Here is a 13,322-nt window from a genome sequence, read left to right on the forward strand (position 1 = left end):
ATAAATCACTTAAATTTACTTTAATCCACAATACAATGAACAATTAAAAAAAAAAAAAATTTTTATTTTCACGCACTTGCACGTGCAAAGGATTTAAGCGCCTTTTAGGCAGAACGCAGAATGCACAGCGCTATATGAAACCCATTAATTTCAAGGACTTCCAAAGATACATAACAGCTACAAGTGTATGAAAGTTGATAAGTCAAAAAGCAAACAGCCATCCACAAATAGTCTATAATACCACAATTCCTCCATTCAATTAGGCCTAAGTTTAAAGACCCTCTGTAGTGAAAATTAAGTTCGTTGTTTATGTCTATGTGGTGTTTTTTTAATATGCTTTAAGACAACATGTACAAATGCATAGGTCAACACCATTGCTGAGTGATCTGAAGACTCAAAAACGCAGTTTGAAATCGCTGGCATTTCATACGTCACAAACTACATTGTAATCAGATCAACGTGCCGGACCGGCAGGCTTTAGCACATCAACTGCTGCAAATCGGGAGTATCAAGAGTTTAATATATATTTCTGTTGATATGGAAAATCGAGTACTATTAGCATGATAGCGCGGGAGAATTCTGTAACTGTATATGACATATTACGATGTTATGATGAACTATATGCCTTTTCTCCTTAAGGGATACAGATTTTTCGAACAGGAACCATGTTTGTTTAACATTAGCAACACATTATTATCTGTTTGTAATGTAGTCAAGCCAGAGGCTAATCAATTACCGGCATGTGTCTAACGTAAAGAGAGATACAACCACACATTAACATTCTTGTACGTCGACTTGTAGACGAGCCTGACTGAGTGGAGGCAGGGCTCATTTGCATTTTACTAAATGAGGCAAGCGTGTGTAGATTCAAGCTATTTAAAGGCATTCATTGGAAGAAACGTTAAATGTGCCATTTTGATGATCAAAGATGAGTTTTAAGGGATACAATTATTGACTACAAGGGGACTTTAACTCTTTCCCCACCACCATTTAAAAAGCTGTCGGCCAGTGACAACATTTTTGATAGTTTTCACATAAAGTTTATGGCCCCCGGAATATTTTGTAAGGGACTTCTAAGGGACTAAAGGACTCACACCTGGTAATCTACGGACAGTGCTGAAGTTTCCAAAAAGTCTCTGTACTTTATACGTTGTGCTGAAAGATTCTCAGATTACCTTTTATTCTTTCTGCCTTTTACACAACTGACGCGAATAATACCACCCGCTTAGTTCAGTATGGAATGTTCTAGAATGGTGGGAGTGTAGCCTGATCTTCAGTTTTTACAAAGCCAGACATTTAATCTTAAGTATCATGTGAACCTCTAGTGTGTGTAATGTAAAATCAAAGAATTTTCTTTTTTTGTATCCGATAGCATTCCATTCGGGCTGGTTGTAGCAATTCATGGTTTAAACACTGGGTCCACAGATCTTTGACCCATAATGACTATGGCATTGTTTAACTGCCCTGCATCAAAGCACCTGATAGGCTGTTGCTGTGCTCATTCATTCAAAGGTACCTTTCACCTAAATGCTCTTGATAAGCTCAAGCTTCGCAGGATAAATGCGTTTACGGTTTTGGACGCTACACTGTGCGAAGGTGATCTTCAAGGAGTAGTTGCAGATTGTCAGGTGAGGATTGAAATATTCCTAAAATCGAATTCTTTTAAAATAGAATTTGCGCTGACAAATTACAATTTTTTTCTTGGTCAGTCCATATATCAGATTTCCATTCTGCTCTTAGTTCATTATGAAATCCTTTTATTGTGTGCACAGTATTTATTTTTTATTTATTTTTTTCAACCAAATTCAGCTTTCCATCAGAAGTGTAAAAAGCTAAGTATCAAGCTGTTGTTTATTCATTTTAACTTATGAGAAACATTTACAAAACCAAATTACATGTTGTTGGTTTCAGAATATGTCAAATGACTACTCTGTTGTTATTATGAAAGGTGAATGCCCATTACAAGGTACTGTTTTAGCTTTTTTCCAGATGTTGCAGCATGTGTAGTGAACGATTGCATATCTTTGATTCTTAGGAAGCTCTCAGCATATAACACTACTAAACAAATAGACAATTAGATATACACAAGGTAAGACCCTCTTACTTTATTCCTTAATACCTGTAAATTGGTTTACAGTAAGTTCCTGTACTATAAACGGAGGAAAACTGTAATACACTGTAAGAACCCTTTTTGAGAGCAAAGAGAACAAATCAACTTATAATTTTTGAATATATTACAATTCACTGCGTGACAGCTCACATTTAATGTTTTTTTTTTTTTTTCATAATTATGTTTCTTCTTAGAATTTTTGGTCGGTTATGTACATTAGGCTTTTATATCACATATTATGTTGTTAAATGATTGTTTATTGCATTGTTTGAGTGTCATGTTTGGCATTTTGTATTTGTGAACATGACTCTGGTGCGTCTTTTATATATTAATATGTGCGTCAGTTTGTTAAAAAAACTAGTTGTGATGAACCATGATTCATTTTCTCTTTACCACCAGTGTTATTGTAAAAAACATACAGTTTAAATTGTAAAATTCTCAGGTTGTCCTGTAAATATTTGACTGTATTTTTAAAAAATGTTCTGGATGTGTAAGATAAGTTGGCTTTTGTTTTTCGTGGTCCTTTCTCTTCTGTTTCCCTTCATTCTTTCTTCTCTCTTGTTTTTAAAGGTTGTGTAAGAAGATGCGTCATTCAGCACCTCTCGTGTTGTTGTCGCTCTTATGCGTATTATTTGGAATAGATGGTGGCAAAGTGCTGGTGTTTCCACTGGATGGAAGTCACTGGGTGAACATGAAGGTCCTGATCGAGGAATTACACTCACGAGGTCACAACGTGACGGTGCTTAGAGCCTCCAACAGCTGGTATATCAAGGAGGATTCTCCTTTCTACACCTCCATCACCATTCAAAACACAGGAGGATTTGATGAGGAATTCTTTGGTTCAATAATCAGCAATCTCCTGAAGATTAAAAGAGAAGGACATTCCATTTGGAACCGCATTCAGCTGGAGTATGAAATCATCATGAAGTTTAAAAGCATGCATGAAGATATGTTGCAGATGATGGAGAGATTATTAGAAGATGAAAAAATTATAAACTCAATCGAAGATGGTAAATATGACGTGGTGCTTGCAGACCCAGCTTCTGGAGGTGGTCCAATCCTAGCTTACAAGTTTAATATTCCGTTAGTTTTCAACGTTCGGTGGACGATTCATGGAGAGGGACATTTCAACATTGCTCCTTCTCCCCTGTCTTATGTCCCTGTCCCAGGAGTGGAGCTAACAGACAAGATGTCATTCCTTCAACGTGTCAAGAATGTTTTGACCTACTTTTTCACCCAGTTCCAGATTGCAATCATCGCTAAACCTGCCTATTCCTCTTTTTGTCGCAAACATTTTGGCCCCAACGTTCATTATTTTTCTCTTTTCCAGGATGCCGACATCTGGCTCATGAGAAATGACTTTACCTTTGAGTTTCCAAGACCCACAATGCCCAATATCGTCTATATGGGCGGCTTCCAGTGTAAACCAGCCAAGCCCCTTCCAGATGATCTTGAGGAGTTCATGCAGAGCTCGGGAGATCATGGAGTCATCGTCATGTCTCTAGGCACCCTTATTGCTCAGCTTCCACAAGACGTCACCAATGACATAGCAGCGGCTTTTGCTCAGCTTCCTCAAAAAGTGATTTGGAGATATATAGGACCTCGACCTGTGACCCTTGGTAACAATACCTTACTTGTGGACTGGCTCCCTCAGAATGACCTGCTTGGACATCCTCAAACTAAAGTGTTTGTGGCACATGGAGGCACCAATGGAGTTCAGGAAGCCATCTATCATGGGATTCCCATTTTGGGTCTACCATTAGTGTTTGACCAGCCAGACAATCTCTCCAGGATGCGAGCAAAGGGAACAGCAAAGATTGTGGATATTGCGACTCTGGACAGGAATGTGTTTCTCGAGGCATTAAAGGAGGTTTTGCATAACCCATCTTACAGGGAGAACATGCAGAGACTGTCCAGACTGCATCACGACCAGCCAATGAAACCTCTTGATCGTGCCGTCTTCTGGATTGAGTTTGTCATGAGGAATAGAGGAGCCCCTCATTTACGAACACAGTCTTTCAGAATGTCCTGGATTGAGTACCACTCTATAGATGTTATTTTGACTCTAACGGCGACACTTTTCGTGTTTGCATTTTTGATTACATATGTGATTCGATATCTTTTTAGAGTTCTTTTTAAAAAGAAAGTAAAATGTGCATGACGTATAATGTATAACATGATGTACTGATGATTTTGTACTGACTATTTTTTTAGTTTTTTTTTGTTGTCATTATCATTATTTTGTCAATAAATGGCTTATCATTTATTGTCGGTCGAATCTTGAGCCTCAGTAGATGCAAACTGTGATTAATCCAAGGACTAAAAAAAAGTTTTCCCTGGCATTATGAAGTTTATTTTTTTGTTAAAATGCAGTTTAAAAGTTTGACTTCAGTAAGACTAATTTGTCTATTTGAATGTCATGTAAAGGCTTTTAACAGAAAATATATTGATCACAAATACTTGGACAGATGAAGACTCACTGTAAATCCATTATGACTGTTGTGATTGACCACAGATTATGAAGCAATAAATGACTGAATAACTGCCCAATTGTACAGATTACAGACTGAAAGTTTATTTCAATCCAATGCTGATTCTTCTCCCTCTTCTAGAATGCAGACATGATTTCATGATTTTTTTTTCACCCTCTTCCATGATGCCAACAAATCATTGGTCATTGGTGCCAACTGCATTCTGTAACTGTTATGACACTTTTCCACTGTATGGTAGCTTTGTACGGCTCACTGTTGGGGGTTTTCCACTGTGTACAGTACCTAGTACCAGGTAAATATCGTCCTCGAGTTATCGTCCTTGGTGTGAACGGGCCTCCATAGTTGAAGCAGATTGTTTTAAATGATTAGTTCACCTAAAAATTGTATATGTTTTATCATTTACTAACCGTTGTTCCAAATCTGTATGACTATTTCAAGACAATAATAGGTATTGTATTTATCATTGTATTTGTGAAATCGTGTGTACTCTTTTAATTCAGTTATATTCTTTCTTATCAAAGGTGTTCAATTAAGATGCATCACTCCACCATTCTTGGTTTGTTCATCCTGTTATCTGCTCTGTCAAGATCTTATGCTGGTAAAGTTCTGGTCGTCCCCGTGGATGGAAGTCATTGGATTAATATGAAGGTCCTCATTGTGGAGTTGCATTCAAAAGGTCACAATATCACCGTGGTCCGAGGGTCTAGCAGCTGGTACATTGAGGAAAAGTCTCCTCTCTACACTTCCATTACTGTGGACACTGGCGAATTTGACGATGACTTCATGGAGAAGTTTCTCCCTCACATATTGAAAATGCAGAGACAAGGAAGATCATTTTGGAATGAACTGGCGCTTGCCGATGAAACTTATCGGAGGTTTACAGAAATTCATCAGCAAATATGCAACATGACAGCTACAATGTTTGAAAACGAGACCTTGATGAATTCACTGAAAGATGCTGCATATGACATTGTTCTGACGGATCCTGCTTTTGGAGGTGGAGTGCTACTGGCACACCGTCTTGACCTCCCTCTTGTGTTTAATGTCCGCTGGACCATGTACGGAGAAGCCCATTTTGATATAGCTCCATCTCCTCTCTCATATATACCCGTTACAGGGCTACAGCTAACCGACAAGATGACTTTCAGTCAGAGAGTAATGAACGTGATGACGTATATAATGATTCTTTATAAAAATTCCAAATACTTTGGTTCTCCTTACCAAGAGTTCGCCCAGAAATATTTCGGCCCCAATGTCGATTTCTTCTCCCTGCTCCAGAATGCCGACATCTGGCTAATGAGAAACGACTTCACGTTTGAGTTTCCACGACCCACAATGCCAAATGTCGTCTACATGGGTGGCTTCCAGTGCAAACCAGCTAAGCCCCTTCCAGATGATTTGGAGAAATTTGTACAGAGCTCAGGAGAGCATGGGGTCATCATCATGACTTTAGGAACTGTTTTTGGTCAGCTTCTGAGTGAAATCAATGATGATGTTGCTGCCGCTTTTGCCCAACTGCCTCAAAAGGTTATTTGGAGACACACAGGACCACGGCCTGCCAATCTTGGTAATAACACATTGATTGTGGAATGGCTCCCACAGAATGACCTGCTTGGACATCCTCAAACTAAAGTGTTTGTGGCACATGGAGGCACCAATGGAGTTCAGGAAGCCATCTATCATGGGGTTCCTATTGTTGGCATTCCTTTAGCTTTTGACCAACCTGACAATCTCTCCAGGATGCGAGCAAAGGGAACAGCAAAGATTGTAGATATTGCGACTCTGGACAGGAATGTGTTTCTAGAGGCATTAAAAGAGGTTTTGCAAAACCCATCTTACAGGGAGAACATGCAGAGACTGTCCAGGCTGCATCACGACCAGCCAATGAAACCTCTTGATCGTGCCGTCTTCTGGATTGAGTTTGTCATGAGGAATAGAGGAGCCCCTCATTTACGAACACAGTCTTTCAGAATGTCCTGGATCGAGTACCACTCTATAGATGTTATTTTGACTTTACTGGCAACAGTTTTTATATTTGCATTTGTGACTGTTTATGCAATTAAATATTTTTGTCTAGTTGTATTCAGAAAGAAGGTGAAACGTGAATAATAGTGGATGAAAATATCAGTTAATTTGAAATGTTTCCAGATTGTTTCCTGTTAATTTTTATACATTTAAATGGATGAAAGAAACAATGCTCTAGTTCAAAATATATTATAAATAATCATTCTCTATACTGTGTGTTTCAAGCAACATTTTTGCTCTTAGTGTACCACAATCTAGTATATAATTAGGACTTGCTACAGACAAATATCATTCACATATATCGGTGACAGTACATGGGCTCAAATTAATCCCAATCATTATAATTTAATTTGTTTTTGTGTTTATGATTGATTCAACATAATTTTAAATGACTTCTCTGTAAGTTTTTGAACTCTTATCGGACAGTTTTATGAATATAAACACCCTGTAATAAAAAGGCTGTGATCATGTGTACATGATACGTTATCACCCCCTGACTCTTGTACATAGTGAGACTGTGTATAATCAGTTAATTGAAGCAAACTACAGTGACTTACAGATGTAACATCTTCTAACCTTATTACTGAAGTGGCATTTCTTGATGGGAAGGGATAAGTTAACCCTTAAATGCATTTATGTTTAACCAATCATTATTACATATTCAGGTCTTTAGCGACCCGGATCTATATCTATTACGGATGGATCTCTACCTGTCGTAAAATTATAAAACATCTCCTGATAGACGAGTGAGTCACAATTACATAATCATTCATATAAAGCAAGTTTTGTTACCTTTTGGAGTTTGGAAGGGTTCGGTTTGAGCAGATGTTTTAAACCATCATTACTGTCCTCTTCAGAGCTCATTTCCCAGTAGATTCAGCTTCTGGGTCATTTTCTTGATCTGAAACATATTATCAAAACTATCATTTTCAACATCTTCAAAATCAATATTTTGATCGCTGACAGCTGAGGTGCTACTGGCTTTTTCACCAGATCCACCATAAACTGACAGAGGCACTAATATTGAATCGCATTCAGTACTTGCTCTGCAGTAAATCCCTGAACCAGGTATTTTTCTATAGCAAAAATATTGAGAGTAGCCTAGCCTACAATGTTAGTGTGCGGTCAGGAATTTAGAAAACGAACGTCTTTAATATTAGTTAAAAGCCTGAATATGCACGAATTAACATTGGAAGGTATAGCTATGTTGAAAGATAGGTTACACTACAACTTACCGAAATATTTATCATGTGAAATCGCTTGCTAATCAATGTTTCAACCGCGGAAAAAACGTCATAGCTTGTAAACATTGTAGCTAATCATGTAAGTTAACGTTACCTCAGGAAAGCCATTTACCAGAGCATGTTAAATGAACTAGGCCTAGAACATGCTCTGTTTTGCTAAATATGCACTATTACACACTTAGCCTATTATATGTTTACTCTTATCATTAACGTTATTATTGTTAATACACTAAAACACATATTTGATTTGTTCATTTTAACATTTAATAAATTACCAGCTGTCCATGCTAACGTTTACAGCATTAGGCTATTTGAGAGGTTTTTTTCCTGAGAAAAATTGACATGTAAGTTAGCTAGGCTACCTAATATTTCCAAATTAATCGATAGTGAATCAAAACCGGAATCATTGAAATCGTGAAATTTATAACAAGCACTAATAAAGCAGTAGAGCCTATGTAAACATTGATTGTAACTTAATGAGATTCTGTTTAGTATTGTTTTGACACTATTATTGGTTACATTTTTACATTATTTTACGGGAAATAATGGATTAGAAAAAGTTTAAATGATTGAATGGGCCCAAATTAAAGTCCCCATGAAATAAAAATCGACCATACTTACTTTGTTTGCCTAAATTGATCGTTTTGTGGTGAACAATTCATATGCAAGTCAATCCACACACACAAAAAATTTTGGCTTTGTAAACTTTAATCAAATTTTGAAAATGCCCCTCCCTTCTGCATTGGAGGACCTTGCCCGATGACGTAGGCTTTGCGGTTTGGGTGTCTCCCTAACGTCCATAACCACGCCCCTCCAACTGACAGCTGCTGTGTGTTTGCGAGCGCCCAGCGAGCATTGATTGACAGCGTGTGTAAACTTGCGTCATCCTCCATTTCAGAATGAAACACCCATTTTTCTAGATCCAATCAGGTGCTGGTTGGAAAAAAAAAACTATTTTGCCTCATTTAGTATTCTATTTCTCTCGGAAATACGTCACAACACTGAAGAAAAGTCGTTTGCAACTTCCGGTTCACGGGGACTTTAAGTACCGGTATGCTACTCCTAATCGCCATCTAGTGTTTGAAAGAAATACAGCAAGTAAATGTTGAAAACAGCAAGTACATTTCAAAGAGGACAAGTGAGTTTCTTATACATATTGTGATTCTTGAGAGATTAAATATAAGAATGTTTTACAAATATTTTTCAAGCTGGCTCTAACAAGCCAACATTCTTACTTTGTTTGATTTGTAATCAAATCTCAGTTATGATTTGTGTTTTCATACGACAGACATATCATCATTTCATCAACTGATGCTTTTGTTTCATTGGTAAAAAACTGTATTGGGGTCAATAAGTTTGTTGTTGTAGATTAATAAGCTATTGTATGTGGTCGGTAGAGAATTTTGAAATCAATGCACTTCTCAGAATAATATCAAGTTTAGACATGTATTGTGTGCAGAGAGGAGTGGTGTTAGCTGGGTAGGGCTTGTTTCACACCATTTTAGTAGTGGAATGCAGTGAGAAATTTGTCAGTCGCATGTTTGTGTGGTAAGTGAAGCAGAATACCTTTATTTATCCTAAACTATTAATAATAAGTGGCATATTGTGTGTAACTGAAATGTATTGTAACTTTCTTTCTTCAAAGATTAAAATCGAAGATGCATTACCTCCCTGTCACTTGGCTAACATTCTTGAGCATATTATCTCAAGTGTCAGGAGGTAAAGTGCTGGTGTTTCCACTGGACGGAAGTCACTGGGTGAACATGAAGGTCCTGATCGAGGAATTACACTCACGAGGTCACAACGTGACGGTGCTTAGAGCCTCCAACAGCTGGTATATCAAGGAGGAGTCTCCTTTCTACACCTCCATCACGGTTTCTAATAGCGGTGGCATTGAAAAGGAAATGCTTGATGCATTTACAAGACATATTCTGGTCATCAGAAGAGAAAAGTTGTCCATCTGGACTTTCCTCGCATTGACATCCGAGGTTGCAAGGGTATTTGAAGAGATGCATTGCAATCAACTTGCCTTCACTGGAAAAATATTTGAAAATAAAGACTTAATGGATTCACTTCATTCCGCAAAGTATGACCTTGTTCTGACAGATCCGGCTTTTGGAGGCGGATTTTTCCTGGCCCATCGTCTTGTCCTCCCTCTTGTGCTAAATGTCCGTTGGACGATGGATGGAGAAGCCCATTACGAAATAGCCCCTTCACCACTGTCGTATGTTCCTGTACCTGGAGTAGAGCTGACTGATAAGATGACGTTTGCTCAACGAGTGCAGAACGTAATGGCGTACTTGTTTTTCCTATATCACAAAACCAGGTTTATCTCCTCACACTACCAGGCCTTCTGCAACAAATACTTTGGATCAGAAATCAACTACAAATACCTTCTTCAGGATGCTGACATCTGGCTCATGAGGAATGACTTTACCTTTGAGTTTCCAAGACCCACAATGCCCAATATCGTCTATATGGGCGGCTTCCAGTGTAAACCTGCCAAGCCTCTTCCAGATGATCTTGAGGAGTTTGTGCGGAGCTCAGGAGATCATGGAGTCATCGTCATGTCTCTAGGAACTCTTTTTAGTCATCTTCCACAAGACATCACTGAGGAAATTGCTGCCGCTTTTGCCAGACTGCCTCAAAAAATAATTTGGAGACACACTGGACCTCGACCTGTCAACATTGGTGATAATACCTTACTTGTGGACTGGCTACCCCAAAACGACCTGCTTGGACATCCTCAAACTAAAGTGTTTGTGGCACATGGAGGCACCAATGGAGTTCAGGAAGCCATCTATCATGGGATTCCCATTTTGGGTCTACCATTAGTGTTTGACCAACCTGACAATCTCTCCAGGATGCGAGCAAAGGGAACAGCAAAGATTGTAGATATTGCAATTCTGGACAGGAATGTGTTTCTCGAGGCATTAAAGGAGGTTTTGCATAATCCATCTTACAGGGAGAACATGCAGAGACTGTCTAGATTGCATCACGACCAGCCAATGAAACCTCTTGATCGTGCCGTCTTCTGGATTGAGTTTGTCATGAGGAATAGAGGAGCCCCTCATTTACGAACACAGTCTTTCAGAATGTCCTGGATCGAGTACCACTCTATAGATGTTATTTTGACTCTTTTGATGATATTTATGCTGTTTTGTTTTGTGATTTACTCTATCATAAAATATCTTTGTTGTAAAGTACTATTTAAAAAGAAGATTAAATTTGAGTGATTGAATACTTAGCTCAAATCTCACGACTGAAACGTCTCGATATTTTCTTGGAAAGTTGTAAAATGACACATGAACATTTCCATTTTAAAATTCGTCTTTTTACCTGTGCCCATTTATTCTAGTTTTCGTTACGAAATTTAAATCACAATGCTACAACAAATACATCATAATAGTCATTAGATGTGATCTCAATATGATATAACTGAACTATTCTGACTAAAAATGGGAAATAACTTAAATAATTTATCACTATAAAATGATTGAATCTTCGTGTATAATATGAAGATATGAATGCTGATGTTTTGAAGATAGTTGTTTCATGATACTTTTGTTTAGGTGGATTGGTTTTTGTTAAGTCGTAGTTTACAAAATACTTTCTGCAAAATTCAGAAATAAAACTATTATTTTTGCACAAAAACACATTATTAACATTAAAATGACACAATTAAAACAAATGTTCACCTTTGAAAGTTATAACTTACAGTTAAACAATAAAACATTTTTCACTATAGCATTTTTTTACATTCATATTCTGTTAACATAACATTAATCCCCAGGGAATGAACGAAATGCGTTGTATGTGATATATATCTATGACGTGATATACGTGCATTGTCCAGTAGATGGCAGTAAACTGTCAACATGAGAACTGTTTGTTTTGACAGGGAATTTTGTGGCAATGAAAAACTAGTGTTTAATATGTTGATTAAAAAAGAATAATAAACTCTTACTGTTTCTATTGTGGCAGGTTTCCTATACAGGATGTATATAGAAATATTTAAATTCATGTTTTCCAAGAAGATGGTTTGTTGCAACAAATGCGTTGTGAAACTCGGTTTACAACAATGTCCCATGATCCTATCAATATCTGTTTTATAAGCGACTACATCTAGAGTGCGAAAATTGAATCTCACAAAATAGATGTGCCACCTTGTTTTCATACATTCATCTCACATTCACAAACTATTCAATCCTGTATAGTGAAGTAAATTTTTCCTGAATAAATACTTGAAGCTGTTAACTGGTGAGTTACTTAAAATAGCCTATTTAAAATATATTGTATTTTAAAATACATCTGTATCTATTCTAATAATGTAAAAAATGCTAGTAATGCTACTAATGCTTTTAAGTAGAAAGATTTACTTCATAATTTAAGAACTGCACATTTACACATTTATTGTAAAATACTGTTTAAATTATTTATTTATTTTTACAAAAGAAAATGCATGAAAAGCTATATTAGCCTATATGGACAAAAGGCCATTCCCGCTATTCCTACAAACCATCACATTTCTTTATTTTTTATTCTTGTTGTCTGTATACGTTTGAGTGTTTTATGCCTATTTAAACTTTAAATCATCTTGTGACCTTCCACACTTGTGTTATTCTCAATACATCTTACAGTACCAGACAGAATCAGATTAAAACTCAGGTTGGTATATTTATATTATGTAAATTTACAGGCCAGTTAGAAACTGGAATATTTCTTTTAAATCCTTGCTTAACTTTTCTTTTAAATCCTTGCTTTCTGGCTCGTGCTACCCCATGCAATGTCTGAACTTTGTATTTTGAGCACTTCTTGCTTTGTTTTGCCTCTCTCTATATATAATATGATTTTAACAGTAAATCTTGGGCAACAGTTCTCAAGACCACACTGTAAAAAACTATTTTCATGATTTGTTAACTTTTTATATCTTGTCAAATCAACTTAGATAATTAATGTGGTTCAGATAACTTGATATTTTGAGTTTCTATGTATTAAACCAATTTCCTTCATTGTAGTAACTCAAATTTTCTATTTCAATGAAGTCAAAATGTTAAGACAACCAGGTAGGCCTACCTTAAATCAACAACATACAAAAATAAACTTACATAACTTAACAATTTTCTCACTAATTGAGCAAATGAAGCTTTAAAACTAAAATAGGCCTAACAAACAACAACATTTTCTCAACAAACCACCTGAAGACCTCCATAAAGGTTCCAAAAGGGGTGTTTTGCAGTGATGGATTTTGGGTTCCCCAAAGAATCCTTCACTTAACCCTTCTTTAAAACCATTTTTTCTTAGTGTAAAGATCTAAGAACAATCTAAGGACCCTTTTGTGCATTGAAAATGTTCCATGGATGTAATGGAACCATAAAGAACCTTTATTTTTTAGGGTGTATATGCGAATTTGATGATCACCTGAGGATTGTGTCCATCTATCTGGGTCTG

The 13,322-nt window shown here is 36.9% G+C and overlaps 3 protein-coding genes across 5 annotated transcripts; all 3 read left to right on the forward strand.

Moving 5' to 3' along the window:
- Positions 1–1,540: 1,540 nt before the first annotated feature.
- On the forward strand, positions 1,541–7,113 carry LOC120469194 (UDP-glucuronosyltransferase 2C1). The gene is made up of 2 exons (XM_039658024.2): positions 1,541–1,628; positions 5,124–7,113. Exon 2 carries the CDS (start codon positions 5,137–5,139, stop codon positions 6,709–6,711), a length of 1,575 nt encoding a protein of 524 aa, XP_039513958.2. The 5' UTR covers positions 1,541–1,628; positions 5,124–5,136; the 3' UTR covers positions 6,712–7,113.
- Positions 1,542–4,665, forward strand: ugt5a1 (UDP glucuronosyltransferase 5 family, polypeptide A1). Of its 2 annotated transcripts, XM_039658020.2 has the most exons (3): positions 1,591–1,628; positions 2,036–2,089; positions 2,681–4,665. In XM_039658020.2, exon 3 carries the CDS (start codon positions 2,694–2,696, stop codon positions 4,269–4,271), a length of 1,578 nt encoding a protein of 525 aa, XP_039513954.2. In that variant the 5' UTR covers positions 1,591–1,628; positions 2,036–2,089; positions 2,681–2,693; the 3' UTR covers positions 4,272–4,665. The 2 variants fall into 2 exon arrangements, with proteins under 2 accessions (XP_039513953.2, XP_039513954.2); XM_039658019.2 differs by lacking the exon at positions 2,036–2,089 and having other exon boundaries at positions 1,542–1,628.
- A 1,025-nt stretch (positions 7,114–8,138) lies between the features above and the next one.
- On the forward strand, positions 8,139–11,844 carry ugt5a5 (UDP glucuronosyltransferase 5 family, polypeptide A5). Of its 2 annotated transcripts, XM_039658021.2 has the most exons (3): positions 8,140–9,009; positions 9,331–9,419; positions 9,517–11,844. In XM_039658021.2, the coding sequence occupies exon 3, from the start codon at positions 9,530–9,532 to the stop codon at positions 11,105–11,107; it is 1,578 nt and encodes a 525-aa protein (XP_039513955.2). In that variant the 5' UTR covers positions 8,140–9,009; positions 9,331–9,419; positions 9,517–9,529; the 3' UTR covers positions 11,108–11,844. The 2 variants fall into 2 exon arrangements, with proteins under 2 accessions (XP_039513957.2, XP_039513955.2); XM_039658023.2 differs by lacking the exon at positions 9,331–9,419 and having other exon boundaries at positions 8,139–9,009.
- The last annotated feature ends 1,478 nt before the right edge of the window (positions 11,845–13,322 follow it).

This window comes from Pimephales promelas, chromosome 25 (assembly GCF_988280905.1).
Source record: "Pimephales promelas chromosome 25, fPimPro1.hap1.1, whole genome shotgun sequence".
Lineage (NCBI taxonomy): Eukaryota > Metazoa > Chordata > Actinopteri > Cypriniformes > Leuciscidae > Pimephales > Pimephales promelas.